The sequence below is a fragment of the Ranitomeya variabilis genome, chromosome 6 (genome assembly GCF_051348905.1).
Source record: "Ranitomeya variabilis isolate aRanVar5 chromosome 6, aRanVar5.hap1, whole genome shotgun sequence".
NCBI lineage: Eukaryota > Metazoa > Chordata > Amphibia > Anura > Dendrobatidae > Ranitomeya > Ranitomeya variabilis.
In genome coordinates this window covers 490286299-490311029 of record NC_135237.1, presented here as the reverse complement: position 1 = coordinate 490311029, position 24731 = coordinate 490286299, and the positions used below count along the sequence as shown (strand labels likewise).

General features: G+C 44.9%; 1 protein-coding gene across 8 annotated transcripts in view; it reads left to right on the top strand.

Moving 5' to 3' along the window:
- Positions 1-11886: 11886 nt before the first annotated feature.
- The window catches only part of LOC143782828 (uncharacterized), a 95641-nt gene continuing 82796 nt past the window's right edge, over positions 11887-24731 (top strand). Inside the window, exons 1-4 of one of the 8 annotated variants that reach the window (XM_077270716.1) lie at positions 11969-12050; positions 16435-16489; positions 17930-18020; positions 23950-24027. In XM_077270716.1, the coding sequence (XP_077126831.1) occupies positions 16440-16489; positions 17930-18020; positions 23950-24027 (219 nt within the window). In that variant the 5' untranslated portion in view covers positions 11969-12050; positions 16435-16439. Of the gene's footprint in view, positions 12051-13042; positions 13159-13193; positions 13278-14310; positions 14462-16434; positions 16490-17929; positions 18021-23949; positions 24028-24731 lie in introns of those variants that run through there. The other 7 variants (XM_077270711.1, XM_077270715.1, XM_077270714.1 and 4 more) reach the window with 7 other exon arrangements.

The following is a 24731-nucleotide window of genomic DNA, read 5'->3' as shown; positions in this document are numbered from 1 at the left end:
TAGACTCGTTTGGCCGGGCCCTACTCTACTTTAACCTATTAAGGATTTCTTAAAATATACAATACTCTTTCTTCTATATTTTTCTTTATTTTTTTTAAGGGAATGTGTGTTAGGTGTCGAGTTCCCGCCTCTGCACAGGGGGAATCTCGAACCATCTCCGCTGCACTCTCTCATTCTTCTCCAGCCGCAGTGGAGCCTGCTCAGCGGAGACATCGGTCCCAGCGTCTCGCTCACTCACTCTGTGCATAGGGTTACTGCTGCTTTTCCAGCTTCTGCCATTGAAGCCAGTGCTGGGCAGCGGCGAACAGACGCTTTTGGGACTAAGTCCTGCTTTTCCCCTTCTGAGCATGCCCAGGGCAAGATCTCCCGTTGGAGATCGAGGGTCACATGCTCAGATACTGCAGCAGATCCCATTGGTCCTGCAGGAAGGTCCTGAAGGTGCTCAACTTCTGTGGCAGCCTTCCATTGTTCCTTCTGGGAAGGTCCTGTACATGCTGCAGCTATAAAAGGTTCGCATGACCGCACGGCCATGCGCTAGGGTAAACTTGTAAACGTGTGTGTGTGTTGATGTGTGAAAGTTGTTCATTAATTATCCCCTCCCTTGTGTATGACTGCTCGCGTAATGTGGATGATTAATATCTAGCGCCCAACTTAGCCATCAGCACGTAACACACAAAACAGCATCTATTGCTGTGACCGCCAGTGCGGCGCCGTGCGCTTTCACAGCGCTTTCCTGACCCAAGCCTGGGTGGTTAGGGCGTCCGCCAGTGCGGCACCGCACACACTCTCATGCATCTTTATTATTATTATTTATTTCACTCTGACACCCCAGTTGCGGTGTCGAGCGCAAGAGGTCTATATGAACTCAAATCCTGTGTCTTGGGATTGAGTTCTGAGACTCCTTGCTTGCGCTCTTGGTGCGGTACTGCGGCCCTGTGACGCAACAGGGTTCGCTTCCTTCACACAGGGTGAAGTTAATCCGTGTGTGTATCCACATTGTACCGCCATATAGTCCGTCATTACTTGGCAGCAGGTTCCATCTCTGCACGGTGGACCCCGGGCTGCGAACGCACCTTACTCTATCTTTCTTATTATTTGGTGTGTTCCGCTAGCCCTAATGTGTCACATACATTTTTAAAAATGACCAATATTATCACATACAAGAGACAAATGCCATCACACCATGACTGTTATGGACCTGGTGGTTAGGTGCACCTGGAATGACCTGATAGTTAAACTAGAAGACAGGACGAGCTCTGGGAAGTGGGAACTCTGCTGACCGCAAATCCTAATCCTATAACACACACACTAGAAATAGCTGTGGAGCGTACCTAACTCTCCCTAGACGCCTCTTCACAGCCTAAGAGCTAACTACCCCTAAAGATAGGAAAATAAGCCTTACCTTGCCTCAGAGAAAATTCCCCAAAGGTAAAGGCAGCCCCCCACATATATTAACTGTGAGTTAAGAGGAAAGTCACAAACACAGGGATGAAACAGGTTTCAGCAAAGGAGGCCAGACTTACTAGATAGACTGAGGATAGGAAAGGGATCTATGCGGTCAGCACAAAAAACTACAAAAAGCCACGCAGAGTGTGCAAAAAGACCCCCGCACCGACTCACGGTGCGGAGGTGCCACTCTGCAACCCAGAGCTTCCAGCTAGCAAGGCAATATCATGTTAGCAAGCTGGACAAGAACTTAGCAAGTACTAAGAAATATATTCAGTACACAATGAACAATGAACAACAAATGAACTAGCAGGGACTTAGCTTCTGCTGGAGTAGACAGGTCATCAGAAAGATCCGAGAGAGATCTGAACCAGTGCTAATACATTGACAGCTGGCATGGAGTAACGATCTGAGTGGAGTTAAATAGAGAAGCCAACCCAGCCACAAACGAGGGCAGCTGAGGAAGCAACCTCAGAACCAGCAGTTCCACTCACAGCCACCAGAAGGAGTCCACGGACAGAACTCGCCGAAGTATCATTCATGACCACAGGAGGGAGTTCAAGAACGGAATTCACAACAGTACCCCCCCCCCTTGAGGAGGGGTCACCGAACCCTCACCAGAGCCCCCAGGCCGATCAGGACGAGCCAAATGAAAGGCACGAACCAACTCGGCCGCATGGACATCGGAGGCAAAAACCCAGGAATTATCCTCCTGACCATAGCCCTTCCATTTGACCAGGTACTGAAGTTTCCGTCTCGAAATACGAGAATCCAAAATCTTCTCCACCACATACTCCAACTCCCCCTCGACCAACACCGGAGCAGGAGGGTCAACGGAGGGAACTTTAGGCGCCACATATCTCCGCAACAACGACCTATGGAACACATTATGGATGGCAAAAGAAGCTGGAAGGGCCGAACGAAACGACACAGGATTGAGAATTTCAGAAATCTTATAAGGACAAATGAAACGAGGCTTAAACTTAGGAGAAGAAACCTTCATAGGGACATGACGAGACGACAACCAAACCAAATCCCCAACACGAAGTCGGGGACCAACACAGCGACGGCGGTTGGCGAAACGTTGAGCCTTCTCCTGGGACAATGTCAAATTGTCCACTACATGAGTCCAAATTTGCTGCAACCTGTCCACCACAGAATCCACACCAGGACAGTCCGAAGGCTCAACCTGCCCTGAAGAAAAACGAGGATGAAAACCAGAATTACAAAAAAAAAGGCGAAACCAAGGTAGCCGAACTGGCCCAATTATTAAGGGCGAACTCAGCCAATGGCAAGAAGGTCACCCAATCATCCTGATCAGCAGAAACAAAGCATCTCAGATAGGTCTCCAAAGTCTGATTAGTTCGTTCGGTTTGGCCATTTGTCTGAGGATGGAAAGCCGAAGAGAAAGACAAATCAATGCCCATCTTAGCACAAAAGGACCGCCAAAACCTTGAAACAAACTGGGAACCTCTGTCCGACACGATGTTCTCCGGAATGCCATGCAAACGAACCACATGCTGGAAAAATAGTGGAACCAAATCAGAGGAGGAAGGTAATTTAGGCAAGGGTACCAAATGGACCATCTTAGAGAAGCGATCACAAACCACCCAGATGACCGACATCCTTTGAGAGACAGGAAGATCTGAAATAAAATCCATGGAAACATGCGTCCAAGGCCTTTTCGGGACTGGCAAGGGCAAAAGTAACCCACTGGCACGAGAACAGCAGGGCTTGTCCCACAAGACAGCACAAAAGAACGCACATCCCGTGACAAGGAAGGCCACCAAAAGGACCTAGCCACCAAATCTCTGGTACCAAAAATCCCAGGATGACCAGCCAACACCGAACAATGAACCTCAGAGATAACTCTACTAGTCCATCTATCCGGGACAAACAGTTTTTCTGCTGGACAACGGTCAGGTCTATCAGCCTGAAACTCCTGCAGCGCCCGCCGCAAATCAGGTGAGATGGCAGACAGAATTACCCCCTCTTGGAGAATACCAGCCGGCTCAGGAACTCCCGGGGAATCAGGCACAAAACTCCTTGAAAGGGCATCGGCCTTCACATTCTTAGAACCCGGAAGGTATGAAACCACAAAATTGAAACGGGAGAAAAACAGCGACCATCGAGCCTGTCTAGGATTCAACCGCTTAGCAGACTCGAGATAAGTCAGATTTTTGTGATCCGTTAAGACCACTACGCGATGCTTGGCTCCCTCAAGCCAATGTCGCCACTCCTCGAACGCCCACTTCATAGCCAACAACTCCCGATTGCCAACATCATAATTACGCTCAGCAGGCGAAAACTTTCTAGAAAAGAAAGCACATGGCTTCATCACAGAGCCATCAGAAGATCTTTGAGACAAAACAGCCCCTGCTCCAATCTCAGAAGCATCAACCTCGACCTGAAAAGGGAGCAAAACATCTGGCTGACACAACACAGGGGCCGAAGAGAAACAACGTTTCAACTCCCGAAAAGCCTCAACGGCCGCAGAGGACCAATTCACCACATCAGCACCTTTCTTGGTCAAATCAGTCAATGGTTTAACAACACTAGAAAAATTAGCGATGAAGCGACGGTAAAAATTAGCAAAGCCCAAGAATTTCTGAAGGCTCTTCACAGATGTAGGCTGAGTCCAATCATAAATGGCCTGAACTTTAACAGGATCCATCTCGATAGTAGAAGGGGAAAAAATGAAACCCAAAAAGGAAACCTTCTGAACTCCGAAGAGACATTTAGACCCCTTCACAAACAAAGAATTAGCACGAAGAACCTGGAACACCATTCTGACCTGCTTCACATGAGACTCCCAATCATCCGAAAAGACCAAACTATCATCCAAATATACAATAATGAATCTATCCAAATACTTTCGGAAGATGTCATGCATAAAGGACTGAAACACAGATGGAGCATTAGAAAGCCCGAATGGCATCACCAGGTACTCAAAATGGCCCTCGGGCGTATTAAATGCTGTTTTCCATTCATTGCCCTGTTTAATACGCACCAGATTATACGCCCCTCGAAGATCTATCTTGGTGAACCAACTAGCCCCCTTAATCTGAGCAAACAAATCAGACAGTAGAGGCAAAGGGTACTGAAATTTGACCGTGATTTTATTGAGAAGGCGGTAATCTATACAAGGTCTCAGAGAACCATCCTTCTTGGCCACAAAAAAGAACCCTGCTCCCAACGGTGACGACGACGGGTGAATATGCCCTTTCTCCAAGGACTCCTTTATATAACTCCGCATAGCGGCGTGTTCCGGCACAGATAAATTGAAAAGTCGTCCCTTAGGAAATTTACTACCAGGAATCAAATTAATAGCACAATCACAATCCCTATGAGGAGGTAGGGCACTGGATTTGGGCTCATCGAATACATCTCGGTAATCCGACAAAAACTCAGGGACTTCAGAAGGAGTAGAAGGAGAAATTGACAACAACAGAACGTCACCATGTACCCCTTGACAACCCCAACTGGACACAGACATTGATTTCCAATCCAATACTGGATTATGGACCTGTAGCCATGGCAAACCCAACACGACCACATCATGCAAATTATGCAACACCAAAAAGCGAACATCTTCCTGATGTGCAGGAGCCATGCACATGGTCAACTGAGTCCAGTACTGAAGCTTATTCTTGGCCAAAGGCGTAGCATCAATTCCCCTTAATGGAATAGGATACTGCAAGGGCTCCAAGAAAAAACCACAGCGCCTGGCAAACTCTAAGTCCATCAAATTCAGGGCAGCGCCTGAGTCCACAAATGCCATAACAGAGTAGGACGACAAAGAGCAAATCAGAGTAACGGACAAAAGAAATTTAGGCTGTACAGTACCAATGGTGACGGACCTAGCGAACCGCTTAGTGCGCTTAGGACAATCAGAGATAGCATGAGTGCGGTCACCACAGTAAAAACACAGCCCATTCTGACGTCTGTGTTCTTGCCGTTCAGCTCTGGTCAAAGTCCTATCACATTGCATAGGCTCAGGCCTCTGCTCAGAGGACACCGCCAAATGGCGCACAACCTTGCGTTCACGCAAGCGCCGATCGATCTGAATGGCCAAGGACATTGATTCATTCAGACCAGCAGGCGTGGGAAACCCCACCATAACATCCTTAAGGGCTTCAGAAAGACCTTTTCTGAAAATTGCTGCAAGGGCACACTCATTCCATTGAGTAAGCACAGACCACTTTCTAAACTTCTGGCAATATACCTCCGCTTCATCCTGACCTTGACACAAAGCTAGCAAGATTTTATCTGCCTGATCCACAGAGTTAGGTTCGTCATAAAGCAATCCAAGCGCCAGAAAAAACGCATCTACATTAAGCAATGCAGGATCTCCTGGCGCAAGGGAGAATGCCCAGTCTTGTGGGTCGCAACGTAACAAAGAAATAATGATTTTTACTTGCTGAATGGGGTCACCAGAGGAGCGGGGTTTCAAAGCAAGAAACAGTTTACAATTATTTTTGAAATTCAGAAATTTAGATCTATCTTCCAAAAAACAAATCAGGAATTGGAATTCTAGGCTCTAACATAGGATTCTGAACTACATAATCTTGAAAGCTTTGTACCCTCGCAGTGAGGTGATCAACACAAGAGGACAGACCTTGAATGTCCATATCTATACCTGAGTCCTGAACCACCCAGAGGTTAAGGGGAAAAGAAAGACAAAACACACTGCAGAGAAAAAAAAATGGTCTCAGAACTTCTCTTATCCCTCTATTGAGATGCATTAACACTTTGTGGGCCAGCTGTACTGTTATGGACCTGGTGGTTAGGTGCACCTGGAATGACCTGATAGTTAAACTAGAAGACAGGACGAGCTCTGGGAAGTGGGAACTCTGCTGACCGCAAATCCTAATCCTATAACACACACACTAGAAATAGCTGTGGAGCGTACCTAACTCTCCCTAGACGCCTCTTCACAGCCTAAGAGCTAACTACCCCTAAAGATAGGAAAATAAGCCTTACCTTGCCTCAGAGAAAATTCCCCAAAGGTAAAGGCAGCCCCCCACATATATTAACTGTGAGTTAAGAGGAAAGTCACAAACACAGGGATGAAACAGGTTTCAGCAAAGGAGGCCAGACTTACTAGATAGACTGAGGATAGGAAAGGGATCTAAGCGGTCAGCACAAAAAACTACAAAAAGCCACGCAGAGTGTGCAAAAAGACCCCCGCACCGACTCACGGTGTGGAGGTGCCACTCTGCAACCCAGAGCTTCCAGCTAGCAAGACAATATCATGTTAGCAAGCTGGACAAGAACTTAGCAAGTACTAAGAAATATATTCAGTACACAATGAACAACAAATGAACTAGCAGGGACTTAGCTTCTGCTGGAGTAGACAGGTCATCAGAAAGATCCGAGAGAGATCTGAACCAGTGCTAATACATTGACAGCTGGCATGGAGTAACGATCTGAGTGGAGTTAAATAGAGAAGCCAACCCAGCCGCAAACGAGGGCAGCTGAGGAAGCAACCTCAGAACCAGCAGTTCCACTCACAGCCACCAGAGGGAGTCCACGGACAGAACTCGCCGAAGTATCATTCATGACCACAGGAGGGAGTTCAAGAACGGAATTCACAACACATGACCATATCACCTTTTTTTATTATTATTATTATTATTATTATTATTATTATTTATTTATATAGCACCATTAATTCCATGATGCTGTACATGAGAAGGGGTTACATCAAAATACAGATATCACTTACAGTAAACAAAACTAACAACGATAAACTGGTACAGAGGGAAGAGGACCCTGCCCTTGCGGGCTTACATTCTACAGGATTATGGGAAAGGAGACAGTAGGTCGAGGGATGCAGTAGCTCCAATGGTGTTGAGGTGGCCGTGTGGTCTTTACAGGCTGTAAGCTTCTTTGAAGAGATGGGTTTTCAGGTTTCTTTTGAAGGATCCAAAAGTACTGGATAACCGGACGTGTTGGGGCACTGAATTCCAGAGGATGGGTGATATTCGGGAGAAGTCTTGGATGCGATTGGGTGAGGAGCGAATAAGTGTGGAGGAGAGGAGGAGGTCTTGGGAGGACCGGAGATTACGTGAGGGAAGATATTGAGAGATTAGTGTGGAAATATACGGAGGAGAAAGATTATGGATGGCTTTGTAGGTCAGTGTTAGTAATTTAAACTGGATACGCTGAGAAATTGGGAGCCAGTGAAGGGATTTAATGCAAAGAGGGGAAGCAGGAGTGTATCACCACATAGTGATAGAATAATACCAATAATTTATACAAGGGACCAGTACACCATGACCAAACCACATATCACCACCACATAGTGTTAAAATAATATCACATACAAGGAACAAATGATGTCATACCATGACCAGATCACATATTACCACCACATAGTGACCAAATAATACTACATACAAAAAACAAATACTGCCACACCATGACTAGACCATATATTACCACCACATAGTGACCGAATAATACCACTTATAAGGAATACGGCCATACATGGCCAGACCACATATTACCACCACATAGTGACCACATACTATAATACTGATAATTAATGAATTAATACAATGCTAAAAATATAATACTAATAATACCATAACTGACATTATACATAGGAGCTCTCTATATAGTATACAGTGTACAGTGTAAGCATGCAGGTAACACACTCACTCACCAGTGACTTTATACACATGACCTCTATAAATAGTGTATGGTATACAGGTAAGGTAATACAGCGATCACCAGTGACATTATATACAGGAGTTCTATATATAGTATATAGTGTACAAGTAATACAGTCTCACAGACTCACCAGTGACATTATACACAGGAGCGCTATATATAGTGTATAGGGTACAGGTAATACAGTGATCACCAGTGATATTATACACAGGAGCTCTATAGATAGTGTCAGTGTACAGGTAATACAGTGATCACTAGTGACATTATACACAGGAGCTGTGTATATAGTGTATAGTGTACAGGTAATACAGTGACTCACCAGTGACATTATACACAGGAGCTCTGTATATAGTGTATAGTGTACAGGTAATACAGTGACTCACCAGTGACATTATACACAGGAGCTCTGTATATAGTGTACAGGTAATACAGTGATCACCGGTGACATTATACACAGGAGCTCTGTATATAGTGTATAGTGTACAGGTAATACAGTGACTCACCAGTGACATTATACACAGGAGCTCTATATATAGTGTACAGGTAATACAGTGATCACCGGTGACACACACAGAAGCTTTATATTTAGTGTATAGGTAATACAAATATCACTGGTGACATTATACACAGGAACGCTGTACAAAAAATTGCATAGCACTCGGCGCAGTGTTATTCTGTGGGGCAGCTCACTTCTGCAATAATTTTTTCATGTCGCTTCGGCATGAGAGAACAATCACAGTATGCTGCGATTGGCAGCGAGACCCTACTCAGTCGCACCCATATATATCATCGCATTACAGTCCGATATATGCCGAATCAGGCCATGGAGATGATGGAGAAATTACTTTCTTCATCTCCTCTGCACTTGTTTTCCGATTCGGTCATGCGAGAGAACCGGAGCACAGAGAACTGACACTCAACTCATGCTTGCAGCAGGACCGTTAGCATATCACATCCAATGCTCTCACATCAGATGCCATGCGCTGGTGTAATTCCAGCCTAACACACTGACTCACCAGTGACATCTCTAATTGAAGTCCTTCGTCTTCACTTTTCTTCTTCATACAATGCCGACCACTATAATTTCTTCCAGCCATGACTTGTCTCTGCAGAAAATAACACAAAATAATGAAGAGCACCACTGTCAGAGGACACTTCCCAATTTATCCCCAACGTCTACACTACGCCAGGTGAAAAAAAAAGGAACATAGTGCCGCCTTGCACAGGAACAGCCCACCTCCCCACACTAAAAACAAATTAAATTGAAAATTAAATGCATAACAGCATTAATCATATCCTTTCATTAGCCCCTACAGTAATAATGTCCGACTTCCTGGCTCCTTCCTGTAATAACGTCCCCCACCCTGGCACCATGTGTGGTCTCATTTCTGGCCCCATGTGTCGTCTCATTCTTTTCCCCATGTGTCCTCTCAATCCTGGTTCCATTTGTCCTCTCCTTGCTGGCCTCATGTGTCCTCTCATTTCTGGCCCCATGTGTCCTCTCATTCCTGGTTTTATTTGTAATCTCATTCCTGGCCCCATGTGTCCTTTCATACCTGGCCGGCCCCATATGTCCTCTCATTCCTGGCTCCATGTGTCCTCTCATTCATGGCTGGCCGCATGTGTTCTCTCATTCCTAGCTGGCCCCATGTGTCCTCTCATTCCGGGCCCAATGTGTCCTCTCATTCCTGGCTGGCCCCATGTGTCGCCTCTCATTCCTGGCTGGCCGCATGTGTTCTCTCATTCCTGGCTGGCCCCATGTGTCCTCTCATTCCGGGCCCAACGTGTCCTTTCATTCCTGGCCCCATGTGTCCTCTTATTCCTAGCTGGCTCCGTGTATCTTCTCATTCCTAGCTGGCTCCATGTGTTTTCTTATTCCTAGCTGGCCCCATGTGTCCTCTCATTCCTGGCTGGCTCCATATGTCTTCTCATTCTTAGCTGGCTCCATGTGTCCTCTTATTCCTGGCTGGCCGCATGTGTTCTCTCATTCCTGGCTGGCCCCATGTGTCCTCTCATTCCGGGTCCAACGTGACCTTTCATTCCTGGCCCCATGTGTCCTCTTATTCCTAGCTGGCTCAGTGTGTCTTCTCATTCCTGGCTGGCTCCATATGTCTTCTCATTCCTAGCTGGCTCCATGTGTCCTCTCATTCCTGGCTGGCCGCATGTGTTCTCTCATTCCTGGCTGGCCCCATGTGTCCTCTCATTCCGGGCCCAACGTGTCCATTCATTCCTGGCCCCATGTGTCCTGTTATTCCTAGCTGGCTCCGTGTGTCTTCTCATTCCTAGCTGGCTCCATGTGTCTTCTTATTCCTAGCTGGCCCCATTTGTCCTCTCATTCCGGGCCCAACGTGTCCTTTCATTCCTGGCCCCATGTGTCCTCTCATTCCTGGCCCCATGTGTCCTTTCATACCTGGCCGGCCCCATATGTCCTCTCATTCCTGGCTCCATGTGTCCTCTCATTCCTGGCTGGCCGCATGTGTTCTCTCATTCCTAGCTGGCCCCATGTGTCCTCTCATTCCGGGCCCAATGTGTCCTCTCATTCCTGGCTGGCCCCATGTGTCCTCTCATTCCGGGTCCAACGTGTCCTTTCATTCCTGGCCCCATGTGTGCTCTTATTCCTAGCTGGCTCCGTGTATCTTCTCATTCCTAGCTGGCTCCATGTGTTTTCTTATTCCTAGCTGGCCCCATGTGTCCTCTCATTCCTGGCTGGCTCCATATGTCTTCTCATTCTTGGCTGGCTCCATGTGTCCTCTTATTCCTGGCTGGCCGCATGTGTTCTCTCATTCCTGGCTGGCCCCATGTGTCCTCTCATTCCGGGTCCAACGTGTCCATTCATTCCTGGCCCCATGTGTCCTGTTATTCCTAGCTGGCTCCGTGTGTCTTCTCATTCCTAGCTGGCTCCATGTGTCTTCTTATTCCTAGCTGGCCCCATGTGTCCTCTCATTCCGGGCCCAACGTGTCCTTTCATTCCTGGCCCCATGTGTCCTCTCATTCCTGGCCCCATGTGTCCTTTCATACCTGGCCGGCCCCATATGTCCTCTCATTCCTGGCTCGATGTGTCCTCTCATTCCTGGCTGGCCGCATGTGTTCTCTCATTCCTAGCTGGCCCCATGTGTCCTCTCATTCCGGGCCCAATGTGTCCTCTCATTCCTGGCTGGCCCCATGTGTCCTCTCATTCCGGGCCCAACGTGTCCTTTCATTCCTGGCCCCATGTGTGCTCTTATTCCTAGCTGGCTCCGTGTATCTTCTCATTCCTAGCTGGCTCCATGTGTTTTCTTATTCCTAGCTGGCCCCATGTGTCCTCTCATTCCTGGCTGGCTCCATATGTCTTATCATTCTTGGCTGGCTCCATGTGTCCTCTTATTCCTGGCTGGCCGCATGTGTTCTCTCATTCCTGGCTGGCCCCATGTGTCCTCTCATTCCGGGTCCAACGTGTCCATTCATTCCTGGCCCCATGTGTCCTGTTATTCCTAGCTGGCTCCGTGTGTCTTCTCATTCCTAGCTGGCTCCATGTGTCTTCTTATTCCTAGCTGGCCTCATGTGTCCTCTCATTCCTAGCTGGCCCCATGTGTCCTCTCATTCCTAGCTGGCCCCATGTGTCCTCTTATTCCTAGCTGGCCACATGTGTCCTCTCATGCCTGGCCCCATGTTTCAGCTTTCAGTACAAAAAAAAAGTTTCTTCTTACCTGGCTATGGTCCAGTGGCGTCCTCTTCCTCATCCATTTCAGGTGAATGGCATTGACATCATGAATGGCATTGACATCATACGCCAGCGACATGCATGCTGTCAGCTACCGGCCTTTTACTGTCTTTCGGCTGTTAACTATTACCGTGAAGGAAGCCACCGACAATAGATGTCACCTGATCGTGCGTCCGAGGACACAGGTTCAGTTACTGAACCAGCTGATTCCTGCCCCTAGATGCCGGTGAGCAGAGGCAAAAAATTTTAACAGGAAAAAAGTTCCCTGTTCTGCTGATTAGCGCAGGTCCCAGCATTCGGATCAACACTGATTAACAAGTTATCACCTGTCCTCTGGACAACCCCTCTAATGGGAGATCAGTAAGATAACACCAGAACTTCTGCACTTTGGTCACCTCGGCTCCCCCCAAAATGGGAGAAATTAAATTTAATGGGAGTGATTAAAAAGTTGCACATACTCCTGTGGTGATACATGTGAAACTCCAGCTCGTCCGTACAGAGTTTCATACACATAAAAATACTATAGCGACACAAAACAAATTTTTTTTTACAAAGTTCTGACATTTATTTTTATATCATCAGTCACTTTTACTGCACAACGACAGTGGGAAAAACGAAGCCCAATGGCGGAGTTGGGTTTGCTGCACTACTTCTTCCCACGCTCACTTTTCCTTATTCCCCAGTACATTGTATAGTACAATGGTGTCATAGCTCGTCCTGCGGAAAACAAGCTCAGTGCCACTGCGAAAATAGGAAGGTTACAGAGGAAGGGGAAAGAAAAACCGCTGGCCCAAAAAACCGCTGGTCAGAGGAGGGTAATAATGGTAGTAAAACCATCAAACCCTACACGAATTTGGTATCATTACCGTACGGACCCGTTAATAAAAATAACGTCATTTTCACCGCAGTGACGGAAAACAATGACCAATGGAAGAATTGCTGTCTTTTGTTGATGGTTATTATTATTCCCCACCTCCACTGGATATATCCAGCATGGGCTGACCCTGCTCAGTATGGGCACACTTTCTGGGTCCAGTCACTCTGATAACGCCACTGGATTCATTTCAATAAACGCTTCCCTAGAAAACACTTGAGGAAACCTCACTATCATTTGAAGGAGACGCGCCCTCCTTATGTGCAGTCCCGGCCGGGTTCTCTTGCCCACATCCAAAATGGCCGCCGTAACGCAGCCTCCACCTAGCAGCAACGCTGTAGAGACGTTTGTGTACGTTTCCATGGTGACGGCCGATGCGCGCTCTCCCAGCTGACAGCTGTGCTCCTGTGACTGCGGCTAGGAATGGCCGGTGAGTGCGTGGAGCGGCCGCACACGTCCTGTACGTGACTGACACTGTGCTTATGACTTACCGGGGCAATATTATAAAAAGTAGGGGAACGTTGGAGATGGCAACCAATCAGGTTGGAGCTCTCATTTATCATTGAACCTTTAACAAATGTAAGCAGCAATCTGATTGGTAGCATTGAGTTATTCCGCCCCTTGCACCTTGTATCACTTTGCGTGCATTTCTTAGTGCATTTTATATACAGGAAGCATTGCATCATGTAACCTTCACAATATGTCAGTCATGTCCTGAAAGTTATGTGGTTTCCTGATAGAAGAGGGCAGAAACATAAAAAGGGTACATGGGGCATATAAGGGGCACACTTATGGCGGGGGCACTAAATCACCCTATACAGGTCATTTCTGTCTGTATGCCGCTGCTCCATGGCAGCATACTGCAAGTGAAAGGTAGCATTGCAACCCGCAGGCACCACAGCAAGCAAGTTACAAAAATCCAACTGGTTCTGACTTTTTGTAACTTGCTTGTCATGCTTCACAGTACCTTGTATCACTTTGCATGCGTTTCTTAGTGCATTTTATATACAGGAAGCATTGCATTATGTAACCTTCATAATATGTCAGTCATGGTCTGAAAGTTATGTGGATTCCTGATAGAAGAGGGCAGAAACATAAAAAGGGGTACATGGGGCATACTTATATTGGGGGCACTAAATCACCCTATACAGGTCATTTTTGGCTGTATGCCACTGCTCTATGGCAGCAAGTGAAAGGTAGCATTGCGACCCGCAGGCACCGCAGCAAGCAAGTTACAAAAATCCAACTGGTTCTAACTTTTTGTGACTTGCGTGTCATGCTTCACAGTACCTTGCGGGCAGCAGTGCAACCCCATTAACTTGTACTATGTTGCCACGTGGCAGCAACTTATAGGCATTTTTGGTCGCATGACCAGTGCTACGGCCGTAGTCTTCGTGTAGCCCCCCGCATTATGGAGGTGGCATATATGTAGCTGGTACTCAGTGTTAGGGCTCATGCAGACGGCCGTATAACTAGACGAGTGCTCCCTGCCATTTTCACTGATAGCACTTGTCCCCATGTTATTCTATGGCGCTGCGTAAGTGTACAATCTGTTTTTTACAGCAGCAGCTTTAATCAGTTACCGCACCATTTACCGTTTCCTATGTTACAGAATTACAACGTATCCATACAAGTCGAATTCTACACTGTGGCTACGTACGACATCCGTTTTTTTTCTCACATCCATATACTTGAATGCGCGAGTCTCCAATCTCTGGAGGAAAATCATACATGCTGAGATTTTTTTTCCACACTCAGATCCGGTCAGTGAAATAAAATCGTTCATCTGCACGGCCCCATTGAATAACATTATTTACATGGTGGTTATTTCCACTGTATATACTGCTCCCAGACTGCTGCACCCCAGGCCATGGCCTAGGTTGGAAATCTGACCCTGTGGTCAATTTATTCTCTATGGGGCTGCCGTAAAAAGCCGAGTGCAGCTCTCAGCAGCCCCCTAGGGAATGAATGGCGCGGGGCCCTGCGGCTGCAGGTTCGCTCACACTGGTGAATCAGGACGATTATGCTAATGAGTCAGAGTTTGATCCGAGTGTCGTCTGAGTGTGATCCCATTCTCTAGCATGGCAGAATCGCAGCACAGATACAGAGAAGGTGGAGAATTTCTGATAATTTCTCCATCTTCTGTATCTGGCAGCCCCATAGAAAATGGAAAGAGCTGCACTCGTGCGATCGACCTGCCATGTCGTTTCATAACGGGGGGTAAAAGTTTCCGGTGAAGGATAAAAATTCACAGATCTGCTGATGTGTGCGGATCCCAGGGGTCGGACACCCACCCATCAGTAAGTTACTGCCTATTTTGCAGGCAGGTGATAACTTGTATTAACCGGACAACTCCTTTAAGGTGTTATAGGAGCATTCTGGTGAATCAAAGTAAAAAAAAAAAAAAAAAAGAAAATGGAAGAAATAATATCTTCCCTGATCAGCAGCTACTTTTCTAGCACTTGGGTGGATTAGCACTTTGGACAGTGAATGGCTAAGTGGGCAGGAAAAAGAAGCACAGACCATCAGGGAATGGATGAGCACCAGAATGGGAAGGGGAGGAATGGAAGGTGGGGTATAATTTCTTCTAGATTCTTTTTAAGCCATCTGAGGATCATTTTTATCCCCCAGTCCATCCCTCCACGCTATCCCCCACTCGGTCATACCCACTCTCTTGTGCTATGTACAGGTACCAATACGTTATGGATAGCAAAAACAATATTACAATGTGCAAAATTTATCAGAGTTGTTCATGATGTTTGATAAATTCGCTGCATCTCTAAGTGTCTGGTCCTTAGTTTACATAATCTATTAACCGGCTTACTTTGTGCCAAAATTTTTGCACATTTTTTGGCACACGGTGTTGCATTTAGGCCATGCCCCATTTCCAGCAAACTCACGCTCACTTGCTGGGCAGGATGCAAAAAGTGTCTAGAATACATAATATATGTGGTGCAATTTGTAAAAGAGTTTTTTGGTACAAAGTTTAGCATAATAAATCTCTCACATTGTGTTCAGAAAATGATTGCTTAAAAATTTAATTTAATGTATGAAAGAAATCGGCAAAATCTAAGTGCAAATTTACACCAGTCATAATCTGATTGTCATGCCTCGGTTTCGGGACCTCTTGCTGCGTTGTCAGTTTCCCATTCTGCTGAGCCACTGCCTGTTTGGTCTCTGTCCAACTGCTGATGGTTCTTTTGTCTTTTCTTTCCTTTCTTTGATTTGCTTCTATTCAGGTGTCTCTCTTTTCCCAATTTGGTTCTGTCCTATCACTTCTTGGGAAGGCTATATACTCACCTTGCACCTGCATCTTTGCTGGCTATATTTCAAGACAGATGGATAATCGAGCGCCTCAGCTAGGGATTATTTTACCTGGTTAATCTCGGTTGCTTTTCCTACTGTCTGTTTGTGAGTTTTCCTCCCCAGGAGCCTATCCTTTCTGTTACGTTTGGGGGCTGGGGTTCTTCTTATTTTCTTCCATTTTTCCAGTGTGTCTGTGTGAATACGTTCATAGGTCTATGGGGGCGCCATTGTGTATACTTGGGGTGCCGTCCTCTGCGGTCAGGCAGGGACAAATCAGGGTCAGATTAAGGACTTTCGTAGTTTGAACAAGTACCTGTTGGATTCCAGTGTTTGTCTTTCTTGGTTTGTATGTTACCCATGTGAGTGTAATTATACAGTCATAACAATAATGTCATCATTTCAGATATTTATTTTTTACTTTTATATTCAGAAACAATGAGGAAATCCCATACTACTATGGATCTGAAATCTGCTATGGAATCCAGGTTAGTTATGTGTGAAATTAGTGAAGAAACGTGGAAGGTAGGATTCTTTTTGTGAATGTTATGTTTGCTTCAGTTTTACTTGTTAATTGACTTCTAATTGGGGAGATTTATCAAAATTAGTGCAACTGAGAAGTGTAGCAATTTCCATAGATTTTAGGCCTTTGTAAAATGAAAGGGTTAGGCCTCATTCACATGTCTGATTTTTCCACATACGAGAAAACAGACAGAGTGTGTGTGGACAGTGTGGTCAGAGTGTGTGTGGTCAGAGTGTGGGCAGAGTGTGTGTGAACAGAGTGTGGTTAGAGTGTGTGTGGACAGTGTGGTCAGAGTGTGTGTGGTCAGAGTGTGGACAGAGTGTGTGTGAACAGAGTGTGGTTAGAGTGTGTGTGGTCAGAGTGTGGTCAGAGTGTGGTTAGAGTGTGTGTGGACAGTGTGGTCAGAGTGTGTGTGGACAGAGTGTGGTCAGAGTGTGTGTGGTCAGAGTGTGGTCAGAGTGTGGTTAGAGTGTGTGTGGACAGTGTGGTCAGAGTGTGTGTGGTCAGAGTGTGTGTGGTCAGAGTGTGTGTGGTCAGAGTGTGTGTGGACAGTGTGGTCAGAGTGTGTGTGGACAGAGTGTGGTCAGAGTGTGTGGTCAGAGTTTGTGGTCAGAGTGTGTGGTCAGAGTGTGTGGTCAGAGTGTGTGGACAGAGTGTGTGGACAGAGTGTGTGGACAGAGTGTGTGGACAGAGTGTGTGGACAGAGTGTGTGGACAGAGTGTGGTCTTTCTCAACCTTCTCCATTATAAGGCCGGGGTCACGCAGCCATTGATTCTCTTGTTCTAGAGAATCGGGTTGATTCTCTCACATGAGAGAATCGTAGCACAGGTGCGGGGAAGATGGAGAAATGAATGTCTCCTTTCTCTGCACGTGCATATAGACTTGTATGAGTGTGCGACATCCGATTATCAGATGCACCCACAGCACCCAACACATGCTGCGATTGTTTTTTCATGTTGAATCGGCATGAGAAAATAATCGAAGATCTGTACTGCCCCATAGTATAACATTGGGTTGAGTGCTATCTGATATTTATCAGATTGCGCTTGTCCAATTTATTTGCCCGTGTGAGTGCGCCCTCAGACTGTGAACATCAGACCGCACTAGGATTTCAGCCCCCCCGGATCAAAGTCGGACATGTCTTCACGATTTTCTGCTGACCTCTCAGTCCACATAAAATCACATGCATGTGAATGGCCCCATAAGCTATCATAGGTACGAGTGCTGTCTGTGGAACACAACGATAGTACTTTTACCCCAAAATCGGTTATGTGAATAAGGACTAAATGCTATTACAGGCTCCCTTATTCCATGCAGGTGGTCGGGGAATCTCTCAGTGAGTGTAGCCAACCTGTACAATTCCTATCATCATAATTCTGATTATTTAATTTTCTTTTTTAAATAGAAAAATGGAAACGTGTTTATTAATTGAGACAGAATATATCAAGAATCTTCAGAAACAAGTGTACCTTCTGGAACTGGAGACGTCCTTCTTATATCCTTTCCACCAGCCTAATTCCACATGTATATGTTTATATATATTTATCTTTTACATTTTACAAATTACAAAAAAGAAACTGGGCCCATGTAAAAGTTTGGGCATCCTACATGGTTAGTACCCAGTAGCACCCTCTTTTGAAAGTATCACAGCTTGTAAACACTTTTTGTAGCCAGACAAGAGTCTTTCAGTTCTTGTTTGAGGGATTTTCATCCATTCTTCCTTGGAAAATTCTTCCAGTTCTGTGAGATTCTTGGGTCATTTGCATGCACTGCTATTCTGAGGTGTAGGGACAAATTTTCAATGATGTTCAGATCAGGCGACTGTGAGGGCCATTGTAAAACCTTCAGCTTGCGCCTTTTGAGGTAGTTCATTGTTAATTTTGGTGTGTGTTTAGGATCATTATCCATATGTAGAAGCCATCCTCTTTTCAACTTTTTTACAGATTGTGTTATGTTTGCATCAATAATTTGTTGAAATGTAATTGAATCCATTCTTCTCTGTACCCGAGAAATATTCCCTGTGCCATTGGCTAAAACACAACCCCAAAGCATGATTGATCCATCCTCATGCTTAATGGTTGGCGAGATGTTCTTTTCCTGAAATTCTGTGACCTTTTTCTCAACACATACCTTTGATCATTGTGGCCAAGGAGTTTTATTTTAACGTTTTCGGTCCACGGGACTTGTTTCCAAAATGCATCACGCTTGTTTAGATATTGTTTTGCATACTTCTAATGCTTAATTTTGTGGTGAGGACATAGGAGAGGTTTTCTTCTGACTCTTCTATGAAGGCCATATTTGTGTAGGTGTCACTGAACAGTAGAGCAATGTACCAAAACTCCAGAGTCTGCAAATCTTAAAGGTCTTTTGCAGTCAAGCAGGGTTTCTGATTTGCCTCTCTCTAGCAATCTTACGAGCAGCTCTCACTGAAATTTTGCTTGGTCTTCCAGACGTTATTTTGACCTCCACTGTTCCTGATAACTACCATTTCTTAATTACATTTCGAACTGAGGATACGGCAACTTGAAAACGCTTTGCTATCTTCTTATAGACTTCTCCTGCTTTGTGGGCCTCCACCATTTTTATTTTCAGAGAGTGCTAGGTTGCTGCTTAGAAGAACCCATGACTGCTGGTTTTTGGCAGACGGTTATAGGAGGCTGGGTTTTTACAAGCCAGGAAATTTGTATCACCTGGCCTTTCCTAACGATGATAATGCACAAGCCATAACCCTAACAGGCTAATAAAGGTCTGAAACTTTAGTCAAAGTTATCATAGCACACAAATCTCCAAGGGTACCCAAACTTTTGCATCAGCCCATTTTTCTTTTTGTAATTTTCAAGATGAAAAGAAAAAAGACTATATATATATATATATTGCCTAAAATATAAAAAAAGTGTTATCTTTAACTTTAGGCCTTTTTAGGGATCATTTAATCTACAACTTGCCTACAGGAGTTTTCCTATGAACAGAAGTTCCTTTTATTGACTAGATCTAGGAATCAAAATAAGGTACACAATAGGAAATGATTAAGAAACTGTTGTGCTTAGATAATCTTATAAATGTGTCCCTGCTGTGTGCTGTGTAATGGCCGTGTCTGACCGTGCTGGGACATGATTTGATCACATCTCCTAGGCAGGGTAGAAAGCAAAAGTGTATACTGACATTACAGCAGGGGATCACAGCTGATTCTTTTTGTGAGGTAAAACATTTTCCTGCTGTGATCCCCTGCTGTCCTGTCTGCAGGGCCGGCGTCAGCACACGGCGCACCTTGGCAAGTGCCGGGGCCCTGGGCAGGTGGGGGCCCCACTTGATACTCACCTCTCCCTGTTCCAGCGCTGCAGCGTCTTCCGTGTCCTCTGACTGTGACTTTCAGGTCAGAGGAAGCGATGACGTCACGTCTGTGCTCCCTCTGCCTGAACAGTCACACTGCAGAGAGGCAGAAGATGCTGACACTGAGATGTGCGGAGCAGAGCAGTGGCCAGCGACGAGAGATGAGTATTTTTTTTTCATGTTTGGAGCAATATATGGGGACCATCAGAAGGGGCCAATTCTATATGGAGCATCTTAGGGGGCCAATTCTATATGGAGCATCTTATGGGTCCAGTTCTATATGGAGCATCTTATGGGGTCAATTACATATGGAGCAGTATATGGGGCCCATTATATGTGGAGCATCTCATGGGGCCAATTATATTTGGAGCAATATATGGGGCCAATTATATTTGGAGCAATATATGGGGCTCATCATAAACTGGAGGATTATATGGGGCCCATCATATTCTTTATGGAGCAATATATGGGGCTGCTCATTATACTGTATGGAGCAATATACGGGGCTCAAAATACTGTACTATATGGGGCCCATCATATACTGTATGGAGCAATATATGGGACCCATCATATACTGGAGCATTATATGGGGCCCATTCTGTATGGCACATTACATGGGACCCATCATATACTGTATGGAGAATTATATGGGGTCCATTATTCTGTATGGAGCAATATATGGGGCTCATTATACTGTATGAAGCAATATATGGAGCTGATTATACTGTATGGAGCAATACATGGGACTCGTTATGCTGTATGAAGCATTATATGGGGTCCATTATTCTGTATGGAGCATTATATGGGCTCATTATTCTGTATGGAGTACTATTAGTAGTAGTAGAATTTACAATAGATATCACACATGTAATGTAAGAAGTAAGTGAAATCTTTGGCATTGTACTATACCTATATTTCTCTCCCGTAGCTATGCATCATGAATTGTGGTATGTGGTAAAGGGGCCCACTGAAACTCTTTCACCCGGGGCCCATGAAAACCTGGAGCTAGCCTTGCCTGTCTGTATACTCTTTTGCCTCCTCCCCTGACCAGGAGATGTGGTATGATCAGACCATGTTCCTGCACAGTCAGACACGGCCATTACACAGTACGGACACAGTTATAAGATTATATCAGCACAGGAACATTTTATTTAATCACATCCAGTTGTGAAAATTATTATTATTCCAAGATCTAGTGAATAAAATGAACTTGTGTTTATGGGAAAACCCTTTAACTGTTCACAATAACAGTAATTTTGAGCAGGGGTGCCCACACTTTGACATGCCACTGTAAATGGGTTCTTAAAAATCAGTCATACATTGTGGTAAAACATAGTGCGAATTTCAAATCTCAGTCTGTGAACATAGCCATGATGTAGTGAAAGCTCTGCACTCCATACAGACAGGGGTCTTTAGAGACTTCTTCTATATGGGTGGAGGGTCCAGTGGTCAGATTTCCCTTCCAGCCACCCTGCGATAAAGAAGGTAAGAACAGTGGTCTTGTAGGTAAGTCTACATTTTTTTATGGGGCCAATAATAAAGGGTTGTCCTGTGGTGGACACCCACTTTTAATACAATTTTTTTTGTAAGTTTATTCTTGGCTTTTCACATGAAGACATTGTAAAGGCTATTTTGGTGGACAACACATTATAATTGGCATTTACTGAATATTTGGACGATTATATATTTCGGCAGGCGGTGCATATAGTGGGACGAACTACAGTGCCCACATGGAGCTATAAGAATGGCACTCAAATACAGTTTTGGGGCAAATTAATGGTTTGGAAATCCGCAGTGGGGAAATTGAGCCGGCCACATGATTTTTGGCTTAATGAAGCGTAGTGGGGGGTTTGATGTTGGGATTTTCATTGTAGGAGAGATTAAGGAGGACAGGGACATTGGATTTATTAAGGCAAAGAAGCCAACAACAAAAGACACCTTGACCTAGGAGAAGTGTACTCCACTAATGACGGAAGTAGTGATCACATTTACGGGCTTCCATCCTGTCCTGGCTATAACTGTTTGGAGTTAGAAAACTTCCCGTATTAGATTATTTGCAAACAGGGATTGTGTAATTGGGGTGTTATTTCGCAGAACGCTGGTATTTTTCAGAATATTTCTAGGCGTTGTTACAAGCAATACATAGACACCAAGCATTCCAGAATTTTAGGGTTCATTACGGAGGGACTCTCACCACTGTCCCCTGACAAAAATAATAAGAAATAACAAGACAGATATTACATAAAATGGCCACTTCTGTCAGAAAAAGGTATTATTTTTCTACAAAACGAATAATGAAGGAAACATTATTTTTCCAATTTTAGCAGTTTTTATTTCTAATTTCAGCAGAACTATGCAATTAAAAATTTCACTCAAAATCTAATTGTTTTTTAAGAGCGAACAGAGAGAGAGCCCTTTCAGTGGGGTGATGAGATGTTTTTCTCTCTTCCATGCCTTGTCACCAGGGGGCACTATTGTAGTATCCATAATCGTCTCTCCTAGGATAACGGTAAATCTCACTTGTCCCCACAGACATTTCCATAATTACACCGTCTCTGTGGATCATCTATGCACTTGCATTGAAATAAGCAATGCAATAGAGTCACCACAAGACGACTTAGAATCTACAGAGCTCGATCCCAATAATTTATAGGTTTAGGGTTGAAAGAAGACACCGGACCATCGAGTTCATCCTGTAACCTAACATGTTGATCCAGAGAGAGGCAAAAATCGCATGGGGCAGACACTAACGGCTCCATATTAGGGGAAAAATTCCTTCCCGACTCCACATATAACAATCAGACTAGTTTCCTGGATCTGTGTGCCATCACAGAACCTAGTGCCCATAACCAGTAATATTATATTTTTCTAGAAAGGCATCCGGCCTTCTTGTACTTTTGCTGTGAATCAAAAATGACAGCATGATGTGGCAGAAAGTTCCTAAAATCTCACTGCTCTGACAGTAAAGCATCCTTGTCTGTGATAAAGATGAAACCGAACTTTCTTTTAGCTGTAGAGGACGTCTCCTTGTAAGTCTAGGTGTAAAAAGATAATTAGAACGATCTCTGTGCTGTCTCTTTACATACAACGCTGTATTTGTACATCGTCATAAGATCACCCCTAAGCCTTCGTTTATCCAATCTGAAATAACCCCAAGTTTGATAACCTGTCTTGGTATTGCAGTCCATCCATTCCGTTAAAGGTGTTGTTCCTTTTCCATAAAAGTCAATTTCCCTGGACCCTACTCTTTCTGGCTGTGGTATAATATGTAGGATATAGAGGTGTCTGGCTCTTCCAACATTGGGATCTCCAGAGCTCTCATTATTGTTGACCTATGGCTACATCCCAATCCCGTCTCGCCTGCATTTGAGGTGGCCTAGTGCTTTCAACCAGAAGAACAGCGTATAGGTAAGCATGTGTCTGACTGTTGGGTGGCGGGAGAAGCCAACAACACCACCCAGACCAAAGGGGAAATCATGTAAGGTAGGAGGAGCATCTTTGGAGTGAGCATAAAGGGTATGCCAGAGCTATAGGAAACAGAAAAGTAAAATGTTCTGTGCTCTTCCTTCAAAGCCTGGAATGATTTAAGGATGCATAAACCTGACCCAGGTAAGCCAAGCTCGCCCCCTCCCATAAAGGCCCTTCTTCAGATTACGAAATTTAGAAAGGGTCCCGTTATGCCAAAGAGGGGTATGATTATCATTGGGAGGCACTTGGAAAAGTTTACGGAACACAGCCCAAACCAGTATAGCCTGCCCATGGATCGGAAATTGGCTATCTGCATGAGGACCCCACATGGAGGAGCGAGACAGGAAGGCCTCCCAATTCCACCTACATATATGTGAGAGTTGAGATACCTAATTATACGGTTTAAGTCCCCCCTCATCCAAGTATACTGAAGACCTTAACCTATCTCTGCAACCCTGCCAAAATAATTATAATATTTGGGATAGCTGACAGAAAATCAGTACCAAGAGACCCATTTTATATATAAGGGTTTGTTTTAACGATGAGCACGCTCTTTAAACTGGTGTAGATGGAGAAATCTGTATGTATTGACCAACAATAAAACAAACGGCTTAACAAAATTGCACAAGGAATAAGGTACAAAAAGCCACAAGCAACCAGCCACAGTTTGCAGCAGAAGCTGGACAGATGATTGCAGAAGTAAAAGTGGGTAATTTTTTATTCATTTTTTTGTCTGTCGTACCAAAAGTCACTAGGGGTAGAGATGCTGAGACCCAACTAGGGGCCCAACTATAATAGAAGGGTTTGCAATCGCACTCTAGCCCTGGTGACTAGATGGGGCCCCAAAAATCCCTTTGCCCCATAGGAAAATACTGTTCCTATTAAAGATTAGTGATCGTTGGGGGCCCTGTTGGAGACTTTGCATTGGGGCCCACAAGCTTTAAATTACGCCAGTGGACCCAACCTATATTAGGATTGAAAGAGTCATGATTTGTATTTTGCCCTTTCTTACCATAAATTGCCCGCCTGCTGACCAAAAAATCCAACATGGCAGACACTCAGTCTGTTGCACAAAGTAGAATTACTAATTAAAAGGAAATGTAGACTTAAGGGGAAACCTAAGATTGGATTTGCACCTTATGGCCGGCGTCACACTAGGCGTAAGACAATACGGTCCATTTCTTACGGCCGTAATACGCAGTAATTGTCCCAAAACACTGTTCTGTATTCAATGCGAGGATGCGATTTTTACGCACAAATTTATTCGTGTGTTATCCGTACGGCGATTTTTGTCCACAGGCTTGCAAAATGGACATATCATGGATCCATCGGCTCAAATATTCTTAAAGGGAACCTATCACCCCGTTTTTTAAAAATTAGATAAAAATAGTGTGAAATAGTGGCAGAAC